We start from the raw sequence: 26,253 nt of genomic DNA on the forward strand, positions 1-26,253 counted from the left end.
ACTCCACCCTAGTCTTTTTTTTATTTATTTATTTATTTATTTATTTATTTATTTATTAACGTTTATTTATTTTTGAGACAGAGAGAGACAGAGCATGAACGGGGCAGGGTCAGAGAGAGAGGGAGACAGAGAATCTGAAACAGGCTCCAGGCTCTGAGCCATCAGCACAGAGCCCGACGCGGGGCTGGAACTCACGGACCATGAGATCATGACCTGAGCCGAAGTCAGACGCTCAACCGACTGAGCCACCCAGGCGCCCCTCCACCCTAGTCTTTTAAAGAAACAGATTGGGGGCACCTGGGTGACTCAGTCGGTTAAGCGTCCAACTTCGGCTTAGGTCATGATCTCGCAGTTTGAGAGCTGGAGCCCCGCATCAGGCTCCGTGCTGATAGCTCAGAGCCTGGAGCCTGCTTCAGATTCTGTGTCTCCTTCTCCCTCTCTCGCTGCTCCCCTGCTCACGCTCTCTGATTTTCAACAATAAATAAACATTAAAAAAAATTAAAGAAACAGATTGGGCAAGGCTTTGTCAGGGCATGTGGTCAATACACTCTGCTAGTGGTAAGCCTGGCCCCTGTAGGCATTTGTCTTTGTGTCTCCTGAATTCTAGGTACCTGCAGAGCAACTCAAGCCTTATGAGCCTCTCCAAGGCAACAATTGCCGCTCAATGCTTGCAGGGTAAAATCTAGCCTGTTAGGCATGGAGTCAAGGTGGCTGAGGAGGTCTTCATGAGGAATCAGGGAAGACCTGGTTCCTCGCAGACACAGATATGCAGAAGGAGCAATGGAGGTGTGGAGACTGTCAATGCTATAGCCCTCTTCACACCCTTGCTTTTCAAACAAAGCCCCTGGGCATTCTGTGAACTTACAGCTTCTGATCTGGGAGTTTGGGTGGGGTCTGGGAATTAGCACTCCCAACAAGCTGCCCTGTGATGCTGCTGGTTCCTGCACCTCCCTCCCAAAGCAAGGATCTACCCTACATTTCTTCATCTGCTAAAGAGAAGCGTCTGCTGGTACAACCTGCCTTCCCTGGTGTTCTCAAATGTTTTCCCCTTACCTTTCCTCGAAAGTATAAGGCTTATACGATTTTGTTATATATATGACCTATTGATTCTGGACAAGGGGGTGTAACCAAGTGATGTGCTTGGTTCCAGGACTTTGGGAGTCTCCAGAGTCAGGTCGGGATTGGCTTGCAGCCCCAGCTGTTTCTGTGTGTGCGTGCACAGGGAGCTTGCTTCACCTCGCCGTGCCTCAGCCCCTATCCAGAAAGCAGACCGCTGTTTCTACAGCCTAAGATTGTGGAGCATTACAGGAGATAGGCCCGTGTGCCTGACACAGAGTAAGTCTTCAGTGCATGTTAATCATCGTGATCTGTGTTTTTGTCATTGTCACTTTCAGTGTTCATGGGAGTGTTCTTCATTATTGTCAGGGTTTTGGTATATTATGATTTCAGTGTTTATATCATGGATAGTTATACAGTTTTATGTTATGTCGCGTTGCAGCCTCATTAAAACATACATAAGGAAATCTTCAAGGATAAACATCTTCAAACTTGGGCAAAGGTTGCACCAACTGACTGTCTCTTGTTACTGTCCCTGCAGCCTGCCTTGGGATGTAGGTGATGAGAGGGGAGGGGAGACGAGGGGGATAAAATCAGGAAATGTTTCATTGGGAGAAGGAATTTTTTTACCTAAATGTATTTTAATAAAACAAAATTCACATTATTGAGCTGGCCTGTAGACCTCTTCAGGATTCTAGGAGACACTGTGCATAAATACATTCTCTCAAGAATATGAAAGCAAGACTGGTTTCCTTCTACATTCTATATTCTTTCTATTCTGTATCCTTTTCTGTATTCCCCTAGAACTCAAGTAGAGTGAGGTTTCTAGGGAGAAGTACCAGAGGATCATGATCTCTGGCCCTGCTTATGTCTCTGGTCCCAAGCTCCTCGCACCCCGACCCCAGACCTATACCCTGGACCACTTCTGACCAGTTTTCATGCTCACTGTGCTCTGTCAGGCCAGCATCCTCTGAGCTTGAACAATGTCACTGATCACCTTTCCAGCTATGGATACTCTACCACTTCTTCACAGCTCAGATGCCTGGTCACTATTGTTGCCCCTCGTAGGCACGCCCAAAGCATGCTGCTGGTCAGTGCAGCCTGCTGTGCTTTGGGTTCAAGTTTGTGTTCCATGCATCTCTTCTCCCCCTCTTCGCCTCTTCCTTCAGTTAAAGAGCAGCCCTGAGTTGAAGTCAAATCTGGGAGTGGGAAAATGGGGTTGGGAGGCATCCCTCACCCTTACTTATACTCTAGTAGCTCAACTGCCTAAGAGCCCACCTAACCCCTCTCAGAGGGGACCAGGGCAGATAAGGGAGATTTGAATGATGGTTCATGCATGGAAACACTGAAGTTTCCTTTGTTCTCAGCAAAACCAGAGCCCCTAACATGCCTCTTGCATTTTCCCTGGTGATGAACTCCAGACTTGAGATGTCAAAATAGGAAAGGAAAACACCAGACAAGACATGCTCATGTCCCCCTCTCACCTGCACCTACTCTAGATTCTTCTCCCACTGGTGGGGCCCTCCCTCCCTTTCTCAGCTCATTCAAATCTCACCCATCCTTTGATGTTAATGTCACAGCTCACCTTCTAAAGTATGTGGAGGGCTTCTCTTTGCTTCAGCAGGTTCTTCCCTCCCCTCCTCAACACCCCGGCAGCACTCAGAGCCAGAGTTGAGGGCTCCAGAAATTTCTAAACATTTGTTTTGTGTCAAATCCCACCCCCCCCCCCCCGCCACCCCCAAGTCCATGTCAAGGGCCTTGAAAGGGAGGGAATCAAAAACCTCTTATAGTACCCACTACACTCACCACAATGAGAATTTGAGGACTGAAGCGTTGGCTCACCAGGGGACAACAACTAGGACCCATCATTCTTAGATTCTAGGATCCCAAGAGTTCTCAAGTTCAAGTCTTAGAGATTTATGAATCTAAGAGTCCTAAGATTCTGTGACTTTATGATGTCATTAGTCTCAGGCTTTCTAAAATCCTTGTTTTCCATAAAGTGCTAAGTTTTGCAGTATAGCATCACAGTCTCAAAAACCCCGGAATCTGGGAACTCTCTGCCTTATGACTGAAAGCTAGACAGACTCAAACTGATGACAGATCCTGGAGACATTTTAGACCCAGACCATGAGCTTCATTCCTCAGAGGCTGAAGAGGCTACTGGATGAAATGCTGGTCAGGATTCTCATTAAAGACTTCTCAGCATAGGCATCGAGCTTCAGACCCACATCCCTCATCTTTAGGGTGACTCTGTAGAGTCACTTCAGGTATCTTTGCTGAAGGCTCATCTGGGGTTTCCCCAGCTGCTCTGGTCTTTGCCTGCTCCCCCAAACTCTCTGGTGCTAGAAGCTTCCACCCACCCTTCAGTGTTGGACTGAGCCTGTTGGAGATGAGGGGAAGCAACTGTGTGTGCAAAGCAGCTTTGGGAGAGTGTTTAGGGGAGACTATTTTGGCTCCCTGGGATGTCCCTACTGATATCAGAAAATCCCAGGACTCAAGGGTCTCAGGGTTTTCTCTAGAAGAGGCAATGGCACATGCTTTCATGAAGGAGAATGGAGGGAAGAAGTAGGAGTGATTTCACAGGGCCCAGGAGTGATTTCCCAGGGGTGTTGTTTGAGTCTCAGGCTCTGGAACTGGTGCCTTCTCCTGAGGCAAATTCTTTTTCCACCCTTAGAATTGTTCCTAGAATCCCCTAGCTGCTACAGGCTCTGCTGCTTACCACAGAGACAGCTCCACAAATGGCTATGGCTGCTGAACTGAGTCAGTGCTCACTCTCCCCGACCCCCTAACATACACAGATGCATAAACTGGCAAACCTGCTGGAGCCACAGAGGGCACAACACTGGGAAGGATGCACACAAGGAAGGTGACCAACTAACCTTTGGACTCAGCTTCATCAGTGGGATTGTTCTACCATATTAGCTCTGGAAAGGAAAGCTATGCTGGTGTGTGGGGGTAGGGGCAGAAGTGGGGAGAGTAGGAAGGAGAGGTATAAAGGAAAGAGGGATATCTTTATTTCTATGTATCTATCAACACACAGAGAGAGATAGAGACTTACAAAGAGAGATAATCACAAAGAGACAGAGGCACGTGCATAGAGACAGTGATACAGAGAATTAGACTATGACTAGCCAGAGACACAGAGAAGCACATGGTAATGTACAAGTAATAGAGAGATCGGGAGAGGGAAGGAGGAGAATGGAAAGGGACCAATTTGAGGCAGAGTCCTCAGGAGCCTGTGCTGCTGGGGACACAAAGCCAAGCCTCACCTGAATCCTTTGTCCAGGGAGATGCACTTGGCCTCATGCTGACAGAGGTTCATCCCAGGCACGCAGTGGTCAATCACCTCGTCGCACAGCTCACCTGGTGGGGGTGGGTAGAAAGCTCAGGCATCTGGGAGGACCTGGGGGATACCCTGACTAGAAGGTCAGGTCCAACCAGCCCCCTGTCGGGAGGTCATGGATCTCAGGCACCCTGGATTTGCTCTCTCGATGTATCCTTTCTGCTGTACCTCTTTTTCAGTCTCCCTAGTGGTAACAATGGGAAGGTTCTGGGATTTTCCCTGGGCACTGTCATAGCACCATCATTGGGTTGTTTCACCTGACCATTAAGGGGCTGCTGCAGCTAAAACTGTAGGACATCAGCCCCTGACTTTGGGCTGTGTTTAGTTGTTTTTTTCATTCCCCATCAATTTACTAAGCACCTCTTGTGTCGTAGACACTGTGATGGGTACTAGGGACACAACAGTGACCAGGTCTTGTCTTCCCCCTAGCCTAGTGGGGGAGATCTATAAATCAGTAGGTGACTGCAACATAGAGATGTGTGACCACAGGGATAAACTCTGTGGAAGCCCAGAGGCTTCCTGGAGGAATGGACATGGCTTAGCAGCACAGTGCACCTGCTGTAGATAAGTAAGCACCCTGGATTTTCTCAAAGAAGAAAATATGAAAGGAATTTAATGTTTAGGTCTCTGAATACACTCCCTTTGAAATTCATCGTGCCAAGAAATGAAGAACGGGTCGTATATATCCAGGGAGGTCCTTGCATGTCCAAGCTCCCCAAAGCTCACGCCATCGGAGATGTGTTTTGGGAATGTGGAGGGAAGTGAGACAGGATGGCAGGGGTGAGGGCAGTGGCAGATGCACCCCTGAGCTTTGGGTTCCCTTAAATTCCACCTGGCCAGGTGGACAGTGATATAAAGGAGGAAAGCTTCACCCACGGAATTCCTCTCAGAGGTTGGGGTGGGAATAGGGGCAGAGAAGGCTGCAGGGACAGGGCAGAGGAAGGTCCTGAGGGTGGCTGGGGAGGAGATGAATGACATCCACAGCCCCAGAGTCTGTTCTCTGCTGTGGTGGGGACAAGCCCACCCCAACCCTGTCCTCATTTTGCCAGCCTCTCAAGACCACAGAGGGCACTGTGTTCTTTATAAGCCTTTTCCTCTTCCTTACTTCCTGGAGACACCCAGAGAGGCACACAGGTGTTTGTGTGGGACTGGCAACGTTTTCTGGGACAGAGAAAACCATGACAACCCATTCTTGGGCAGAGGTGCACTTCAGTCACCTGCAGACACAGGCTAGGCTATTCCACTGGGGCAGGAAACCACCTCAACAAGTGTGTCCTCAGTCCCCCTTCCACTGCCCATTTGCCCCAAAGCCTATTTTGATTCCCTTTGTCTTCTTTTTTTAACTGCTGGGGTTTTTACTGTCTCTCTTCTGGCAGTGAGCAGATTCTTCCGGACCAATGATTTGGCCCTACATGACCCCTCCTCTCATCTTAGGTAGACCAGATGCCCTTTGTGGCCGGAGGGTATACTTTAGACTTCTTGGTATCCCTGTTAGTTAATTCAGTGCTCTGTATACAGTAGGAGCATAATAAGTGTTGCCTCTTGCTACTTTAACTCTTGGCTACAACTCTTCTCTGCAAAGATGGAAGATATAAGGGGTAAGGGAAGTAGACCTTCAGCAGATTTCCCTGCACTTTCCCCAAGCGTAAAGCCTTCTCTGGGACCCCAAGAGGCGAGGAGTAAGCAGAGCAGGTGGTTTTCTCAGTTGGTCTTGGCACGCTCCACCACAGTCCCAAGAATGTGCTTGGGGAATACCTGGCTAATGGGCTTGAGGTCTGTGTCAGCCACAGGACCCTGAGGAGCAATGGGGGCTAGCTGGCTTCCTTCTCTGTAGGCTTCTAATCAGCATCTGTATATCCCATCCCCTACCTCACTCTTGACATCATGCCAGGTGCCAGCAGGGTAGGGTGTGGCAGTCCCTGGGTTGCATGGTCCTTATTTTCATCCTCACCTTAGGTTGGTATTTCCTAAAATATGTTTCTTGCAACACAGGATGTCCGGGGTTGGGAAGGAGTTTGGGGGTAGGGTAGGAGGGAAGTTCTGACTTAAAATAAATTTGAAACTTACTGGGTTAAAAGAAGTTAAATAGCATTGTTTCAAACAGGAATTGTGAAAACCTCTAATAGGCTCATTTGTATCACGTGGAAGAGAGCTAGTATTACATACAGCGTTTCCCCAACTTTTTGTTTATGGAGGCTTTTCCTCAAAGAACTCATGGAATTCCATTTTGGGATATGCCACTTTAGGTGGATCCTATAACAAAGGAGGTTGTGCTTGCACCACTGAGGTGCATTTTGCTTCATAATCTAGTGGTATATTTAACTGTCCTCATTAGGAGCTGTTAATATAGGAAATAAAGGTGTTGTGTTTTGGGGGTGGGTGGGTAGGATGATTATCCTGAGGAATAACCTGTGGGGAGCCTTCTTTTATTCCCCAGCTGGGTTAGGTTCATCCTCTGTGACCCCACGACCCCCCAGGCTTCCAGGTGTTATAGTCTCGTTCTACTGAATACATGTCTCCCTCTACTTGACAATGAGCCTTCTGATCAGAGGGGACTTTGTCTTGGTCATTTTTGTGTCTCCAGTTCCTAGCTGGAAAGTGTCTGGAAAGTAAATTTCTAGAGAAAGCAGACTAGAACTGAATGCAGATTAAATGTAATGCAAGCCCCTCTCACTAGCTTCAATCGCCACTGGGTCTCCAGTTCCCGGAGGAGGGGAAGGCTAATGGAATGGACAGCAAACTTGCCCTGGGAACCTGTCTCAAAGTAGGGAGGAGCCAGAGACGTGCAGGGTTGGGGTAGGTGGTGAGGGTGGACAAGCAAACAGAGAGGGCCTCTGGGAAGCCCGTCATGGCACAGCACCAGGTTTTGGGGATTCACATCTCTGTCCACAGGGGAGTGGGTGCAGGCCCTGAAAACTAAGATAACAGCATTCCTTAGTGCATGACACCTGGCCCGCCACCATGCACAGGCACCAGGGGACCTTACCCGTGTAGTTAGGAGGGCAGACGCACACGTAGTTGTTGACCCCGTCCACACAGGTGGCATTGTTCTCACAGTCGTTGTCCTCGCAATCATCTGGATTGATCTCACACCGCTGCCCCTCAAAGCCCAGAGGGCAGGAGCAGCTTTGGGGGTGTGTGGGGTGGGGAAGAAGGGGAGCCAGGGGGTAAGGAGTGTTGGGTGGGGTTGGAGTGGCAGAAAAGAATGTTGGGGGGATATAATTAGTCAGGTTTCTCTCTGGATGGAGGTCCGAGGCAGCACTCTGGATACTTGAAGCCTTGGGGTCCTGAGCAGGAAGACCCTCAGGAGCCCGAGAGGTCATTTCATCTAGACCCCTATCTCTGGGCAGAATTCCATCTCCCCTGGCCGAGGATGGCTGCGTTAGCTCTGGGGAGTTCTCACCAGCAATGCCCCCTCACCATCCCCCCAGCTGGAAGTGCTTTCCCCGGGATAGACTTTAAATTCCTCCAGCTGTCTTCCTTCCCCTCTTCTCCAGGGAGTGGTTTGTAGACAAAGGGATAAAGGGCATAACAAACACCCCCCTTTGAGCGACTTCCTACTCCAGGAAAGCCTCTCTACCTTGAACAGGAATAGGACAAAGTGGCCAAGATCAGGATCTGCAGCCGAGTTTCTTGGGAATGAAGTCTGAGTCTGCCACTAGGTATTCGATCTTAGGAAAATTAGTTAAATTCTGTGTCTCAGTTTCCACATCTATGGACTAGGGTAATATCATTTACCTCCAGGTTGGTTGTGGGGAATAAAAGAAGATTATATAAGTAAAAGGTTTAGGAGGAGACCTAGTACATAGAAAAGACTCAGAATGTGTTAGCTTCAGTTCTAGATGACTTCCACACTCAGCCTCCTTAACCTTTCTCAGACATGCCTTTGTTCCCTCCAGCTTCTTCCGGATAAGGGGATGGGGTGGGAGGATCTGGAGAGCTACAGCTCTTAGATATAAACCTCAAACTTCCCTGCATCCTCTGCCCAACCCTGGCCACACCCCAGGATTAGGCCTGCAAACTAAGTCAGGATAGATAAAGCTGAGCAGATGAGAAGGGGCCAGGGGAGTTTAGGAAGGGGCACGCGGGAGACAAATACTGACTAAATGAGCTGCAGGCACTTACTTACTCCCTCTGTGGCCCAGCCCCCTGGTCAGGGATTTACACCCCATTCACGAACATACGTTCCAGCTTTGGGCCCAGAATTCCAGGCCTCTCTGTTTTACAGATTCCTCCGATTTGGGATTTAGCTATAAAACTAAACTAATAGGAAGTGGATTTCTGGAATCTTACTTAACCTCCTTTCCTCTACAACCTGAAAACCATGTCACATTTTCTTTTCTTTTTTTTTTTTTTAATTTTTAAATTTATTTTGAGAGAAAGAACAAGCAGGGGAGGGGCAGAAAGAGTGGGGGACAGAGGATCAAAGCAGGCTCTGTGCTGACAGCAGAGAGCCCAATTCAGGGCTTGAACTAAGGAACCATGAGGTCATGCGCTGAGCCAAAGTTGGGCACTTAACTGACTGAGCCACCCAGGTGCTCACCGTGTCATGTTTTCTACAAAAGGTTCTTCGGTCTGAGCTCTTGGGGTGGAGCAAAATGATGTATTTCTTTTTTCTAGGAGGGACCCTGGAAGTTCAGGAAAAGCGATTTCTTCAGAGCTGGACGGACAGTAGGTTTTTAAGGTTCTGTAACCATAGTGTTGCCTATTTTCCTGAAAGGAGTTACTCTGGCTGTCCCCAAAGTCTTAGGGTTGCATGAAAGTGGGATGCAGATGGCTCTTAGGGGTTGGGTTGCTCATGGAGTAGACAGAGGGAGGGAAGGAGACTAAAGTCTCCTCTGCCCTCCCTGGAAACCTTGGCTGGGGGTTGTCAAGGAAACTCCAGGGGCACCCAGTGAGCTGTGGGGCCGTCTTAGTCTCCTGCCCGGCCAGTTCTGCCAGTCTTTGCTCTTTTTGTGATCAGATAATACATCAAGATGAGCAAAGCATCTGATGAAGAGGTAGGTGAAACTTCTAAAATTATTACTCACAAGGCATGTTATGGGTTGAATTGTGTCCCCTCAAAAAGGTATCTGGAAGTCTTAACCCCCAGCACCTCAGAATGTGACCTTATTTGGAAATAAGGTCCTTGCAGATGTCATTTCTGATGAGGTTATACTGGAGTAGGGTGGGCCCCAGATCTATTGCCATCCTTGTCAGATGGCCATGTGGAGACAGAGACACAGGGTGAATACCACATGAGGATGAAGGCTGCAGTGAGGAAGGCCCGAGATCACTAGCCACCACCAGAAGCTAGGAAGGGGCAAGGAAGGATCTTCCCCTACAGGTTTGAAAGCCAGTGTGGTTCTGCTGACACCCTGAGTTTGGACTTCTGGCTTCTAGAAATGTGAGGGAATACATTTCTGTTGGTCCAAGCCGCCCTGGTGCGCTGCTTGGTTATGGCAGCCCCAGCAAACGGACACAGGAGGGAAAAAGGGAGCAAAGCTTCCCTGACAGGTGTCCCTCCCTTTGCCAACCTATCAGGTGCTAACCTAGTGAGGGGGAGTGCTCCTGCCCCTTGGCAGGCCCACACAAACTATGCTTTCCCCAGCATGTGGGCCTCATTGCTTTAATCCTCTACCCCATTTCCCTAATCCTGTAGATCTGGGCCCTTTTCCTCGAAAATTAAATTCTAAAAGTATTTCCAGTTCATTCAAATCTCAACAACGGAAGGTAGAAACCAGGAAAGATCCTTCTGCTCCCCTGCAGTTCCAGAGATGAAGAGAGATACCCCACAAAGAGACAGAGAGGGGGGCACATGCAGAGGGGGACAGGGAGGGGAGAGACAGTCGCCTGCAGGGGGCACTCCTCACTCTTGCAGACCTCCATCTTTGGGCAGGGTGGGCAGAGCCAGGCTTTTACCCTGGAGGTGTGTTTCTTGGCTGGGGCCATGTGGCCACCTCTGTGAAATTGCTGTGTGGTTTCTCCTTACCCCTGCTCCCAGTGAGAAGGTGGGAGTGGGTGGTTTGGCCGACTCCAGGCAGGAAAGCAAACCTGGCCTTGAATTTATTTCACTTTTTAAGAGCCAGAGTTTGATGGGGCTGGCTTGGCAGGTGGACACGGGGGCAGGCTGGGCTCTGTCGGAAGAACTAGGGCCCAGAACCTGATTTCTTTCACAGATGGCACAGCAGCCCCTCCTTCCCCCCACCCAGAGTGCCTTTGCTACTTGTTTGCAACCTGTGCTTAAGACATCCACACACAGCTCTGCACTGGGTGCCCCTGCTTTACTGCCTGACCCACTCGCTCACTGGGGTGCTAAAGGAACGAGTTTCCACAGGTCTGTTTTTGCCAGGGCCACGGGCCGGCAAGCTGGGCACATGAAAACAGCTGGGAAGGGTGGGAAGCAGGAAGGGAGCCTGAGGTTTGGCAGAGGCCTCAAAAGTCCACCTAATTGACAGGGATGGGGAAAACTTAAGTGGCTTCTATCCCTTTTTCTTCCTGAGCTCTGAATTCCTGGGAGGAAAGCAGTGGGGTTGGAAGATCCAGGAATGTGTCAGGATATGTGACCTAGAGCAAGTAAATCTCTGTGCCTCAGTTTCCTCATCTGTTAAGTGGGGATAGTACCAGCTCGCAGTGGGTAGGCTCATTGTGAGCATTTAAATTAGAGGTTGCACGGCTAGTTCGTGCCTGGCACATGATGAACATGTAGTCAATATCACCTATGATCATTGTTTTTAGCACACAGGAAACAGAGGTGGAATTGCCATGCTGCCGGGGCGGGGGGGCTTGGGCCATCATGCCATCCTTCTCTGACTTGTGCCAGCAGCTTTAGCCTCCCTTGGTATCCTCCTGGCTCTGGAGACAGACTCTCTGAATTCCCCATAGGAACGCTCACTAACTGTGTCACTGTGGGCAAAGGATAGCTCCTGTTGGTGCCTCAATCTTCTTATTTGTATAGTAGGGATCACAGTAGCTCCCTTACAGGGTGGGAAGAGCCTTGAGATGATATGCATAACAGACTTGGCACAGTGTGGGCACACAGTAGGCCCTCAGTGAACAGCTGTGCATCAGCCTGCCCCAGTGGTCTGCCTATAAAGCCCCCTGAGGGAGGGAAGGCCCAAGGGTGAGCTGTTACCTGAACCCATCCTTGTGGCTTTCACTCAGGTGGCAGGTGCCTCCGTGCTGACAGGGGTTCTGGATGCAGGTGTTGATGGGCATAGCGCAGTCTTTGCCCTGAGGAGCAGGAAAGGGAGAAGCACCTGGTTAGGGAGGCTTTCAGTGGCTGACTTGACCAGGAGGCCCCCTGGAGTTCCCAGCGTCCTTTGGGATGAGGCCGGGCAGAAGGCCTCTCTGTGGCCTCTGCTGTGTGGCTTGGAGGACGCCAAAGGGGGCCCTTGCTTTTGGCCGTTCCACACTGAGAGAAGGTTGAGAACTCAGGAGTTCAGGCCCCAGCTTCCCTACTTCCTGGAATTCACATCCTTTTCTTTATCCTGAACTGCAGGGCAAGAGCATGGGCTTTGGGTACAGGGAAACCTGGTTTCATATTCCAGCTTCATCTCTTCCTGGTTGGCTGGCCATGACCTCATCTAAGCCTTTTAACTCTCAGCCTACCTCACAGAGCTACCTAGCAGAGGACACGGTACTCTTAGCTGCACTGAGGCCTCAATATAATCCACAACTTGAGTAGGGAGGGCTGGGGCTGAAGTGTGGCCAGAGGACCTTGCCCCTATAGGGTGACAATTCCACAGAAATCTACCTTTAATTGGTCTGGAAGTGGGCCCAGGTGTTGGTATTTAGAGTTCTGCAGGCGATTCTAATGTTAGGCCAGATTGAGGACCTCTGGGACAGGCAATTTTGTGTGGGGTGGCATTCCTCTGGAGCAGGCCCCTCTGGAGGGACGTTTCAGCTGAGGAGTCGACTGCAGTAGGTGGGGAGGAGCATGCCAGGCAGAAGGACAGTGAAGATGAAGGCACTGAGGAGGGAGGCCAAGGCAGAGGCTGTGGACATTAAGACCGGGGAGCAGCCTGCTGGCCCTCTGGCTCTAACTACCCCCTCCCCTGGGACCGACACACCAGCGCTACACCCAAGTCTTGGCAAGCAGTCCCTTAGAGGACCTGCGGGGTCTGGGGAGGCATCCGTTGTATTTGTTTCTGGGCTGTGGACTTGGTGTGGGCACCATGCCAGGCGGGGGTGATCACGGGAGCCCTCCCACTGCCATACCACCTGCTCGCCATCTGCTTGAGAAAATCCTCTTCCCGCCTCTGCTGCTGCCAGTGCCTGTGACGGAGTGGGGCTGGGCTCCCTGGCTCGAAGGTCGCTGCCAACGGGGCCTACGACTCTCCCTACTGTCTCCAACCCTGAAGCCCTTGCAGTATCCAGCAGCCAGGAGGCATGGCCACATCTGTCTTGACTCCCTTCATGCCCCCTCACAGCTAACAGCCAGTTTTCTTGAGGGGGAGTAGGAGAATGCAGTTTGATGTGGGATCTGGGCTTATCCTAAACCAGAACAACACAGGATCCCTTACACAAAGTCATTGCGTGCAACGGAAACTGCAATACTCATTCTCAATTTATTGAGAACATTTTCCATTCCAGGCCTCACGCTAAGTGTTTTATATTCACAATCACATATAATGTTCACAACAACCCTATGCGATCGGTAGGATTGTTATTACTGCCCTTTTCAGATTGGGAAGGCAGACTTGGAAAGTGAGCTAATATGTCCAAGATTGCACAGCAGTTAAGTGGAATAGGCAGCAGCTGAACCCAGGCATCCAGTCCAGAGCCAGCACTGGGAACCCCTCTGCTGGGTCACTGATGCTGCCCTCTCAAAACATGGGCTCCAGGGGTAGCACATTGGAGCACACACTCCAGTCTGGCTGCTGTGTGCCTTGGGGAAACTACCAGTTCTCTCTGAGCCTTGTTTTTATCATCTGTAAAATGGGAATAATACCTACCCTATGGAATGAATATTAGAAATCACACATATATAAAGCACAAGGCATGTATGGTAGCAACCTAAATAAGAGCTATTTGGATGATGATGAGGAGGATTACTACAGGGGTCTGAGGCAGGGCTGAATGTGGGAGCTCAAAAGACTTTTTTTCAGGCATTTGGTTGGTACCGAATTGTTCAGGAGTTTTTGTGTGTGTTAGATGGATGAGCCACGAAGATCAGGACAAGAGAACTTGATCAAGTCAAGGCAGGGCCTCCCTGGCCCCTGCCTGGGCCAGCCTCTTTGCTCTGGGGGAACTCTTGAGTATCAGGGACTGCAGCTGGGATCTTCCCCTGGGGGTGGGGTTGGTGATGTCTACTCGGGTCACTTATACTGAGCTCAGAAACCAGGAGGCAGACCGTAGCTCTTGATGATGTGCTAAATGGGCCTGGAGGTAAGGATTTCTGTCACTTACATGTCCTTGAGAAATAATCACCATTCTCAAACCTGGTTAATTAGCTCAATTCAACTCTCTTCAGCCTCATTTTGCTAAAATCTACTAGATTTATGATGTTCCTTGGTCCCCACTGCTGTGTGTGTGTGTATGGGAGAGAGAGAAATAGAGAAAGAGAGAGAAATAGAGAGGGAGGGAAGGTGGGAGACAGGGACATGGCTGGGGCTTCTGGCTTCTTTTAAAGGAGCCGAGGAGTAGCTGTCCCTATTGGAAACCTCTTTCTGAGACAGCCAGGAGGGCTGCTCCAGGACCTTGCTACTCAGAGTGTGGTCCTCAGGCTAGTAGCTCCAGCGTTCCCTGAGAGCTTGTTAGAAAGGTACAAACTTGGGCCTGACCTCAGATCTAATGGATCAGAAGCTGCATTTACTAAGACCTCCAGGTAGTTCTCACACACAGTACAGCGTGAGAAGCACTGCGTGTAGACGCTGAGCATGCACACGTGAAGCTAAATGGCTGAAAAAGAACGAGCCCAAACATACATCTTATTTCCCCCAACGCAAAACAGCTGTAAAACAGGTCTCTCTGTGAAGTGCCTACTGAATCCTGGCACCAAGGCGGGCGAAGCACAAACATGACACTCGGAATCCTTCTAGGAGCTCTGCAGGTGAGTGTGATGCTTCATATCTCCAGGTGGGGAGTGAGGCTCTGAGGGACCTGGTCCCTAGTGGAGCACTGAGTGTGGGGACTTTCCTGTGAGAGAGGAGGGCTCTGGGTTTAGTTTGTGTGCTTCCCTAGGTGTGGGAGCTCGGGTAAGTTATCTGATCTTTTTGAACCTCAGTTTCCTTATCTGCCCAAAGAGGTTAACAGACCTTATTTCAGAAGGTGACTGAGGGTGCTAAATGAGGTAATGTGCTCAAATTGCTTCACAAAAGCCTGCCATTATAGATGACCAGTAGCTGCCACCAAACACTGAACAGTGGGGGTCATGCTGTTTTGGATAATATTGTGGCTTCCCAAGGTCACTCAGCTAGTCAATGGAAACGCTGCGGTATCTGGAAATAAATGGAGAAATGCCAGAACTTTGAACTTGGTTTTGTGGGTGTCTGGTGATTATTGTCAACTTAGCAACTCACCCAGAACTTACTACCTCAGTCACTCTGCCTGGGTGGGCTCCAATCCAGGAAGAGGGGAAAGCCAGGGAATAAATGCAGAGCAGGGGGTATGATGCAACCCAGGGTTAAAGGTTAAAGGACCTCTTCGTTTCTACCTGCTGCATGTTGAGATTGAACCTGATATGGGGAGGAGAGGAGGAGCTGTCTCAGGCCATACAGTCAGGTAGGGACAAGCTCCACAGTGTTCTTTCCATTCTGCTTGGTGTTCTTTCCACCAGCATAAACTACTTTCCCTATTCTGGAGACTTAGGTCCCAAATGGCTAGGGACCCTGCATTCATGGTGCTTCTCAATGGACTGTGAATACAATGGTCAAAAACATGGGTTCTGGAATCCATTGGTTCTGAGCTCTGAATCCCAACTCCCTCACCTACTATCTCAGTTTCCTAAACTGGAAAATTAAAGTCATTTTAGGACCTGTCTCCTTAGGCTTTGATGAGGAGAATGCAGGATAATGCTTGTACCTTGTTTAGTACATTGTCAGTATGTAATAGGCACTCAGTAAATGCTGGCTGCTCATATTCCTTCACCATCATCACCATCATCACCATCACATACCATCACCACCATTATCATCCTCCTCCTTAAGGTACTCCAGGCCTGCATGAGCCCGACAGCTTCGTAAAGGTCAAAATCTCAGTTCAGATTCTTCTGCTAGACCTTCAGAATCTTATGAGCAAAGTCTGAACAAGTGGCCTTATCTTTCAAATAGGGATGATCCCGCCCACCTCAAAGGTTAATTATACAACTCAGAGAAGGGAATAAATGCCAATGTCCAGCTGAGTGCCTGATCCACAGTCGACGCATAGGTATGGTATTGGGGATGTTATAAATGCACATATCACCGTTCCAGGAGAGCAACTGATGATCTCTGGCAATTCACAGTGTCATGGACTGAGAATCCCTAGTGAGACCAGCAGCATACTGCCTGTTAATGGCGGCCCATCCACATCCTGGTATCAGGACCAGCATGCAAGGGTAAAGAGAGACGTAGCAATGTGCCAGTGTACAGAGTGCATACTGAACAGCTGTCCTAGGTGCCTTGCATATGTTATTGCACATTTGATTCTCACAGCACCCCCGTGAGATAGGCCCTGGTTTGTCCACGGGAAGGCTGAGGCAAAGCCACTGGCCATCACCACATAGCTAGTAAACAGCAAAGCTGGAGTTCACATGTGCCCTCTGTATAATTCCACAGCCTGAGTTTTCTCCACTGAATTAATACAAGTGGGTTTGAGGAGCTAGGCCTCCTGAGTATGGTATCTTCACTTCTACACTTCCCCTGCAATGTCTGTGCGTGTGCACATGTAGGATGCATGGATCTGGGGTGGCTGCCTGGGGCAAGGCCGTCTGGCTGGCTGGCTGGCTGCAAAGGGAATCCTTGGGCTCTCCTGTGGCAGGCCTATAGGTGGCACTGTGACACTATCTGCTGGAGGCACAGCTACAGCTGAAAAACCACCAGGGAGCCCTGTTCCCCAGAGTGATTCTGCCCCTCAAGCTTGTCACTACACATGCAAGTCCCCTTGGGGACAGGAGACCAGTGATCCAGCTCCCTCTCGCTCTGCCTGTACTAGGCATGTGCAGTAGATGGGCTTTGGGGTGGTGTTGGAATGCTTGGCTTGCCCACTGTATGCAGATGGGTGCCTTGGCGAGGCTGGAAGCTGGGAAGGTCCTGGGGAAGAGTGAACCACTGTTTTGTTGACCCCAGCGAGCCACGGCGGAGGGCTTGGCTATCCAGGAGTAAAGGTGGGGACTTTGGAATCATATAGCTCTTGGTCTTACCCCAACCCTACTGCTTATGAGCTTTGAGACACTGAGTCAAGCCTTTTCAACAATCTGAGGCCCAGTTTCCACATCTATAAATGGGAAGTAATGAGCCTTCCTCATAAGGGGTGTTTAAAAAGAAAAGGTGAATAGGATGTCAAGCAGATTGTTGGCCATGTAGTCCATACTCTATAGATGTTAGTAGGGACTTAGGATAGATAGTGTTGGGTGAGAAGAAAGGAAGAAAAGTTGCTTTGGAATTAGCCTGGATTTCTGGGGAGGACACCCAGGAGAACGAGGGTCTCCATCCCCTTCCTGGCTGACCTGAGCCTGTCAACAGTGCATTAGCTTGGCAGCTCCCAGGCCTTTCAATCCCTCATCCCTGTCCCTTCTCAAACTGGAACCCACTTTCAGCACTGGCCCTCCTGAGGCAGAGTTAGGGAGGGGATGGGGAGAGTCTGGAAATCCCCTTGAAAGGAAGCCAGGATAGTAAGTTCAAGGGATGCCTCTACTTGGAAGCATTTTCACTCTCTGAGACTTATTTCCTCACGTTTAACAAGGAAAATATAAATATTACATTTCCTCCTTAGAGTGTCACTGCCAAGATGGGGTTCTCTGTGTTTTGCATGAGTGTGACACGACTGGGCAGCCCCCACCAGTAGAATAGCAGTGTTACTGGCAAGTGCCAAGTGCCACTCTGGAGTGACCTGTGAAATGCAGTTCTCCAGGCTGCCCTTGGAGAAGGGAGGGTCAGCAGGGCACAGTGCCCTCCTTGGGCCGTGAATGGTGGGGGCGGGGCTTCCTATCTTACCTTGTAGCCATAGGGGCAGGTGCAGTGGTAGAGCTCCACAGGATCCTGGCTGCACGTCCCATTGTTCTTGCACGGGTCTGAGAGGCAGGCATTGCACTTGGCCACAATGTTGATGTCCACTGGCCCTGGACAGCAAAACCAGGATGTTGGTAGCAGGTCACTGTCACCCCTCCCTCCCTGTCCCTCCTCTCTGGCCCCTTCCTCAGCCAGCTGCCGGCCCCTCTCCATCTCTACACACAGAGGGTGGCTCCCCAGCCAGCACCATCCAGTCTAGCTGAGTCCCATTAATGCAGCCATTGTCCAGTGAGGAAAAAATCACAGTGGGACATCATTCAGAAGCACTTCTGCAGTCAAATAAATTACTGTAATTAGCCTGATCCGATTTTGGAGCTAATCTATAAACAATACACCATAATTAGAAACCCCTTGTGTATCTTTTCATGTTCGGGGAGCTCTGGTCCCAGGCTCCATTTGGACCTCCCACTCCTCTGCCCCTAAACACCCCTCCCCATGGAATAGTCTATGCTAGGCTAAGGAAGGCAGGGTGCCTGGGCCAAAGACACACATAGGAAGTCCCTCTTGTGGAACCCTTGACTGGCAGGAGGAAGTAAGAAGTGGCCCCAAAAGACACAGCAATGATATTGTTGACAGATGGTAAACTGTGCTCAGGCACACTGTACATCTATGACAGTTTTGACAATGTTCTGTTCTCTTCAGCTACAAAGGCTGGAGGGGTGGAGGTCATGGTCCTTGAACAGAGCTTTGGAGATTGGGTTGAGAATGACCTCAGGGCAAGTCTGACCGTTTGTGGGTCGGGTGAACAGAAAGGATGGCCTAAGAATCTGTACAAGCTGGCTTAACCCTGGCTTCCATTAGAACAGGGATACTATCTGTCCTGTTTGCCAGGGGCTGAAGGGATTCCCAGGACACAGGACTTTCAGTGATAAAACCAGGAAGGCCCCAGCCAAACTGGGATGAATTGGTCACCTTACAGAGGAAACAGCGAAGGTGCTTTTAAATATCTTCAACACGGCCAGGCTGTACCCCACACCGATTTAATCAAAACTTGGAGTGTTGGGCCAGGGAACCAGTAAAAAGCTCTGCAGGTGATTCCAAAATGTGCAGCTAGGATTGAGAAACATTGTTTTAGACTGATCTGGGCCTCTTTAGCATCAATCAAGTGAGATGACTTGGAAGCAGGAGGAGAAAATGAAAAATTATCTTAAAGCCAAAAGAATGTTTTCCTGCTTTAAGCAGAAATGTGAGACACAGGAAGTTTATAGGGTAATAAAAGTATATATATAAATCAAAATAAACTCAAGGCTCTAAGAGATGGGCACAGGACACTACCAGACAAATGTATGACATAAATGGAAAGTAAATTTTTGAAAAAAAATGCAGTTTCCCCAATAAGCAAAGACACAAAATAGGAGACATACTTTTTTAAACCTATCTAATTAGCAATGAGATGAAATGAGATAAAATAATGTAAGAGTCTGGTGAAAAATGCACTCAAATGGTGCTTACTGGGAGCATAAAGTGGTTTATAACCCTCTTTTAGACACCAAATGGCAGGGCGATATGTGTAAAGACCTTAAAAATGATCACATACTTTGGCTCAGTAGTTTCTGTTCTCTGAATCTTATCTAAGGAATAATTTTCAATAGAGAAAGACCTTTATGCATCAGTGGTAAGAAAACAACTGGAAATACCCAGTGAAGACTAAAGGTTCAGGGCCAGGAACTGGCTAAAGACGTTATGGTGGAATTATTAAAGCCTGGTGGTCACAAGTAGGTACAGGGGAATCAGAAAGACCTGGAATCATCCTAACTGTGGACTTGAGAAGTCCCTTAACCTCAGTAAGCCTCAGCTTTCTCATTCTTAAGAATAAGGGTGATACTGAAGTCTAACCCAGAGAGGGTTGGGGAACTGAATAAATACTTGGAAAGTGAGAATTAAATGAAATAACACACAAAAAAGTGCTTAAAATGATGTCCAGCACATAAAAACCCAGTAGCAGTTTGTTGTCGTCAGTTAAAATCTCATGTACCTAAAGCTTGCTGTAGTAAAAATGGGAAAAGGCTTAGGCTTTTTTTTTTTTTTTTTTTTTTTTTAATTTTTTTTTCAACGTTTTTTATTTATTTTTGGGACAGAGAGAGACAGAGCATGAACGGGGGAGGGGCAGAGAGATAGGGAGACACAGAATCGGAAACAGGCTCCAGGCTCCGAGCCATCAGCCCAGAGCCTGACGCGGGGCTCGAACTCACGGACCGTGAGATCGTGACCTGGCTGAAGTCGGACGCTTAACCGACTGTGCCACCCAGGCGCCCCAAGGCTTAGGCTTTAAGAATGTTGGGTGCAAAAAATGCAAGTTAAAGATTTTTCTCTGTGCAAAATGATATAGAGAATGAAGTCAGAGAGGAGCATGTAGGGACGCCAGCAGAGAAACTTGGAGGAGATAACAGCACCTGAGTCTCTCTGTGCAGCTCATGGAAGAGACAGGGCAGTGGTTTAGAAGTCACGTCTGTTGAGACACCCAGCTCTGGTGGGCTGTTGGAGACAGAGCAGACCCCTCGAGAGGTGGGGGGAGAGTCAGCATGTACCTTTGCACTGGAATCGGTGGGTGGGGGTGGTGAGCAGGAGTCTGTCAGCCATGGACTCAGGGCTACTGCAGCGGGCGATGCCAGGCTCCTTGTACCCTGCCTTCACCCACTCTGACAGCCAGCGCAGATTGCAGTCACAGTGGAGTGGATTGGTTCCCAGCGCCCTAGGAGGCAGAGCAGGAAGTCAGGGCCCCCCTTGCCCAGCTTGGCCCATAGGCTCCATACTCTTGGCCCTCTGGAGAAACAGAATTTTCAGACTCTGACTAGATTGGGGGTATCTGACATGAGGACCAGCAGAGAAGGAGTTTCCATTGGGGCAAAGTCAGTGACTCCAGACTGTATTTCCAGTCCCTCCAGATGTTTCCACCCTGCTTAACCCCCTCCCACTTCTGAAAAAAATGTTTTGCTCTCATGTACTCCGGTAAAATTTAATCCTCAACTCAATCCAATCCTAGCCCCTCTCAGATGCTTCTGGACCTTTGGCCATCTGATTATCTGGCTCCCTTGCCCTACTGAAGGGTCCACTGAAGGATGCACTCTTCAGAGAAGGCTTTGATACACAGCAACCTAGGGAGAAGCTTCAGGCCACAGAAAGGGTTCAGAGCACTCCACCCCTAAATATGCTGCTTTGGCATATTGATTATTTCAAGCTAAAGGTACTTGAAAAATGGCAGGTGCAGAAGGGGCTCTCTGACCTCCCTGTCTCTACCTAAAAGCAAGTCAGAAAGTTTCCTGTGAGAAAGATGCCCTCCCTGCACCAAGAAGGGAAAAATATTCTTATCACTAGAGACTGGGAATGAATACTAAAATGGATCAGGCCAAACCAACCTGCTCAAATAACCTTGACCTTCCAGTGGTCCCTCTCCATATATTTCCTAGTCACTGCTGCACAATTGCTGCCCTAGCCCAAGGCCCTTTGTCTTGTTACATCCCTACAATTTATCATTCCTTGTATAAAAAAGTATACAAGTTTTGGGGTCCAATGGCTTCTTTGGGTCTTCATTTTCCATTTGAACACTCCCACATACACATAAAAACATTAAATATATTTATATCCTTTTCTTCGGTTGCTCTGTCTTATGTCAGTCTAATTCTTAGACCAGCCACAGAAACTAAGGGGGTAGAAGCAAGTTTTTCCTCCAGCTACACCACTTAGCTTTAAAAAAGCACAGCTGGGGGACGGCATGGGCTGATGCAGACCTCTCAACAGTGGTGTCCAGAGAGAAAATACAAGGATTTTTGCTTATTTTAAAAATCGTATCATTTAGAATTTCTATTTTTTGGATGTTTTATAAGGTGTATGCATAATGTATCAGTATCACAATATATGCATGCAATCTGAAAACAATCAAATATACATAGAGCTGTATACATATAGACTCAGAAATGTTCCTGGCAAAGGTTTGTAACACCTAATTTTTACAGACCTCGGTTTCCCCTGTGTGCAATGGGGACAGAATCCCTGATGCAGAGTGGCAGAGAATATGTGCTTTGGAGCCAAGGCAGACCTGGGTTGGAACCAGGGCTCTGCTGCTTACTAGCTGTGTGACCCTTGGACCAATTCTTTGGTTCTTCTCCATTTAAGCTTCACTGTGTAAGAAGGGGATAAAAATGCTTTATTGCTATAAGAAGTAAATGAGATAATTCATCTAAAGTGTTTATCACACAGTAAGAGTTTTATGTTAGTTCTTCTTATTAAACATTTACATTGTTTACATAATTGATGATGCCTTTGAAGGCATCTGAAGTAGAGAACACACAACGTGCACAACGTGGGCACATTTTCATGGAACATACCCTATGCATACGGAAAGAATGAATACTGAAATGTTAGCAGTCACAGCATCATCTCTGGCACTCTAATGATATTGCATTTTGAATGGATCCACACCAGGCAGAAATATGGCTACTTACAGATGGGAAAGAGATGTCAGGTCACTGAAGGAGCCTTCGGGAACGCTGGAAATGTCGTTGCCATGGAGGGTTCTGAAGCAGAAACACAGGTCATAGGTTAACCCCCCAGTAACAGTTCTGAATTCAGTACATTCTTGGGGTCCCAGGCTGGCCCAGATGCCTTTCAGCTGTGCTCAGAGCCCCAAAGCTCACAGTGGGGGGTGTGTCCTCCTTCTCGGCAGGTGTGTGAATGTTTCCATGCCCAGCTCAGCAGTGGGGATATTGGGGGTAGAGGGTGTGGGAAAGAAGAGGATGGGTTTTTGAATCTGACAGGCCTGGGATGGAATCAGAAACCAGCCCCTGTTAACTGTGGAACATTAGGTAAGTTAACTTTACTCTTCCGAGCCTCCGTTTTTGCACCTGAAGCATGGAGAGAGATACCCAACGGAGGCATCTGAGAGAGAATGTGAAGAACTGGCTGAGACTGTATGTTTTAGAACCAGGCTGCTTGCGTTCAAATCCTGACTCTGCCACTTACAAGCTGTGTGACTGTGGCCAAAGTTATTTACCTGCCTGTGCCTCAGTTTCCTATTGTAAAACGGGAATAAAAGTAAAAAGATTTGTCATGGAAGGTGGTTGTGGGTGCATTAATCCATATAAAGTCTGGCATTTTCTACGCGCTGAATGACCAACCATTATCAATATTTGTGAAAGGATCTCAAAGAATGTCTGGCCCAGCCAGATCAATAAATTAGTTCCCTTCATATTCACCTAGAGAGATTCTGGGAAGATTGAGAAATGTTATCAATCCCAGCTTAGGTGATAGATGGGGAGAGCACTCAGGTCCTGGGAAGACTGCCTGGGGCTGGACCCTCATCTTTATGGGGAAGGGTTTGGGCCACACACGTATGTATCTGGCACTGTGTGCATCTGAGGGCATTTTCTGACTGCGTGTCCAAGGGGCCAGGCAACCTACTTGGTATTAATTATACCTCTCTCCACCCTGTGGTATAGGGGCCAGGAGCTATTCTTACTTGCAAAGTGGTGGCATATACTGCCCTTCCAATAAATGCCTGGAGAATAGGTCCACAAGAAAAATACCAAATGAACACTGCTCCGGTGCTCAAGTAACAATGCTAGTAAATCCACAATTCATGGATTATACCCTCCTTTGAAGGATTAAGCCTCAACTGCATACAAAAATATCCCCACACCGATGACTCACTTTGGGTCTGAGCTGTGAAATGCAAGGTAGGTGAAATTCATAGACACTCAAAGCCTTCTTTAGTGACTACTGCTCACTGTCCCCTGTGCTGTGAAGGAACCCTAGTAAAACAAAGGGGTGATTAGAGTTGACTGGGGAAGTGTAAACAGGATAATAACTAATGAATCTGTCCTTTTGTTTTCCTTTTGGCTGATGTTAGCCTGCCCTGGGTTTTGAGCTGAAATACAGACAGGAGCTTAATTACATGTAACACAGACTGAGTGCTGGAGCCAACACATGGGTGGATTCCTGACACCCATTCTCAGGGGCCCTGGTTCAGTGGGTCTGGGGTGGGGCCTGAGACGCTGCATTTCTGACCAGCTCCCAGGTGATGCTGATGCTCTTGGTCCTCCAGACCACATTTAGCTGTCCCAGGCTGTCATCCTCATCACCTCAAGCTCCTTGCCCTTCTCGCTCCCCAGGACAGCAGGAAGAAGGTAACCAGTCCTCTAGAGAGTGTTGGAGGTAGCTTCTCACCGGCCTGCGTAAGAAGGAGCTAGAAGTACTTCCTAACACTTATCAGTATCATTTAGTCTCGAATGCATGTGGTTATTTATGAATCACACCGGCTCCTGCCTGCTATTAGCTTGGATGACTTCATGGCTGCTTGCTGTTTGGCAAATGCACCCGGCCCTGTTGTTAATCATTTCTGAATGAGGCCTGGGCCCCTGGAGAGGCACGAAGCCCTAATTTAAAAACACCAAATGACCCAAAGGCAGCTTTGGCGCTGTGACTCCTGTAAGTCACGCTCCCATTTATTACGAGCTGAGCCGCTGAGATCTCCATAAACTGCAGAGTAACTGGAGCTGTAATTTACTGGGACAACGAGAAAAGAAATCTGCCTACACTGCAGGTTCTCTCTCCTGGTTTGCCCCCAAAGAAAGACTCTTGTGTGTCCAACCACCATCCTAAAGGATGCCAGGGAAGTGGGACAAAGGTTCCCTCCCAGGAAGCACTCCCTCCTCCCTCCCCCACCACTGCTTTTCCTCCCCTTTCCCCTTACACCTCATGGGGCTGGTGATGGCAAGCAATTTCCAACTCAGAATGACCCATCTTCAAGCGCCTGGGACTCCTTTTCCCTGCTGACTCTTAATAGGTGTTAAAGCAAACTTGGGAATGTTGGGATGTGGATGAGGGCATCATTTAGAGCAACATGAAGGCAGAACCATCTCATGTTAATTCTGGGTTGCCTGAACCTTGGGTCTCTGGATCCCCAGGTGCTCACAGAATGTGCATATTGCACAGGCGTTCCAGTGTGTATGATAGATGGCAGGGAAGATCCTCATCCCAGATGTGGGCTGGGGTGGGTGAAGTCTCTTTTCAGCGGGCTAGGTCACTCCTAAGGGTTAAATGACCCTGGATGAGACCTCCTGGGTGTGAGTCATTGCCGGCTGTGTGATTATCTGATTCAACAGACTCAATCTTTCTGTACCTTAGTTTTTTCATCTCTAAAATGGGAGTTCTCAGGGTCCACTTGCAGTAGATATCTTTTTAGGAATGTGGATTAATTGGCACCAATCTGTCTTCTGTAACAGTTCCTCCCTTTTCCAAGGGGGACTCACCCCTCCCTCCCCTCAGTCCAACTGGTTTGGTCTCAGGGGCAGAACCATGGCCCAGGTCAGCCCAATCAGTCACTGAGATTGGTTTGAGGCTGAGCAGGTGACCTAAGTGGGCCAGTGAGATATTTCTGGGACTTTCTCTGGAACTATTAGGACAGAGGCAGTTTTGAAAGGCAGAAAGAGGCACATTTCTGATACCACTGGAAGTCCCTGCACCCAGCCCTAGAACGTAATATCTACTACTGAAGTTTTCAGTAATATGCTTTGATAAATTCTCTTCATGCCTAATGTGGTTTGAGCTGATTTTCCTATCCTTCAGCCAGGAAGGGATCTAACGTACCGCTTCATAAGCTAGTTGTGAAGCTTAAAAGACACAATGCAAGTGGTTCAGATGGCGCAGGGCTACATGCAGGGCCTGTACTTGATGCAGACTCCTTCACGTGAGCTGCGGCCATGGCTAAGGTCACCATGACTCCTCCCTCTAGGTTCTGGGATGTGTTCTGGGACTAGTCCTCTCAAAGCCTTCCCCACACACAGAGGGGAAGCCTGAAGCTATGCAGCGTGTATGTCCTGTGACAGACTCCAGGACTGGAGAAGAGGAACACTGGGTTTCGGCAGAGTGACCCCGTGCCTGTCACCTTTCCTGTTCAGGTGTCTTTCCACCACATTCCTTAATTCTCATCAGAGGCGTCTCTGGGCCACATCCTTCTAATCCTCAAAAAAGTCTGAAATGGGTGGCAACGAAAAGAGATAATCTCTGGTGGGAAGGATGGAATGTGGTGGAAAGAGCACTGGGCTAGGAGCTGGAAACCAGGGTCCAGCCCTGCGTCTGCTCCCACCTTGTGGCATGTCTGCAGCACAGCTTCCTGCTCCCATTCCCAGAAGCCACATCCAGCCACACCTGTAGCTCCTTGTGGTCCCTGTGCACATGCCCTTCCTGACTTCAGGGACTCTGTCTAGGGAATTTATATTCTCCCTGCCTAGAATATTCTCCACTCCCATCACACAGGTAACTCTCCCTGGCTGCGCAGACTCAGCCTTGGGAGTACAAGCTCAGGGCAGTGATTCTAAGAGCCAACAGTCTTGGGCTCAAATCCCAACTTTACTCTGTAGTGGTTACATCCCTTTGGCAAAGTGACTCAACCTTGCTGAGCCTCTGTTTCCACGTCTGGGGAATAGGGCTAATAGTGGTACATTCTTCATAGGGTTGATATGAAAAGTGGATATGATATGATAATGTAACTAAAGTATGTAGCCCAGTATGTAGTACATGGTCAAGGTTTAATATATGTCAGTGGTGATTACCATCTTTGTCTCAGAAAGCCTTTTTGAGGGCCCACACTGGGTCCCATGGCTCTCCCACAGGTATGGCCATATGTGGCAGTAGCTTATATACTTGTCTGTTTCCTCTTCTAGACTG

General features: G+C 48.8%; 1 protein-coding gene across 3 annotated transcripts in view; it reads right to left on the reverse strand.

Moving 5' to 3' along the window:
- SLIT3 (slit guidance ligand 3) overlaps positions 1–26,253 on the reverse strand; it is a 687,161-nt gene that overhangs the window by 22,059 nt on the left and 638,849 nt on the right. For all 3 annotated transcript variants that reach the window (XM_078446678.2, XM_060634984.3, XM_060634985.3), the window contains exons 24-29: positions 22,032–22,103; positions 20,118–20,281; positions 17,515–17,639; positions 11,514–11,611; positions 7,386–7,525; positions 4,326–4,419 (exon numbers count right to left, since the gene is read on the reverse strand). In XM_078446678.2, the coding sequence (XP_078302804.2) occupies positions 4,326–4,419; positions 7,386–7,525; positions 11,514–11,611; positions 17,515–17,639; positions 20,118–20,281; positions 22,032–22,103 (693 nt within the window). The remainder of the gene's footprint in view (positions 1–4,325; positions 4,420–7,385; positions 7,526–11,513; positions 11,612–17,514; positions 17,640–20,117; positions 20,282–22,031; positions 22,104–26,253) is intronic.

Source organism: Panthera onca, chromosome A1 (assembly GCF_046562875.1).
Source record: "Panthera onca isolate mPanOnc1 chromosome A1, mPanOnc1 haplotype 2, whole genome shotgun sequence".
Lineage (NCBI taxonomy): Eukaryota > Metazoa > Chordata > Mammalia > Carnivora > Felidae > Panthera > Panthera onca.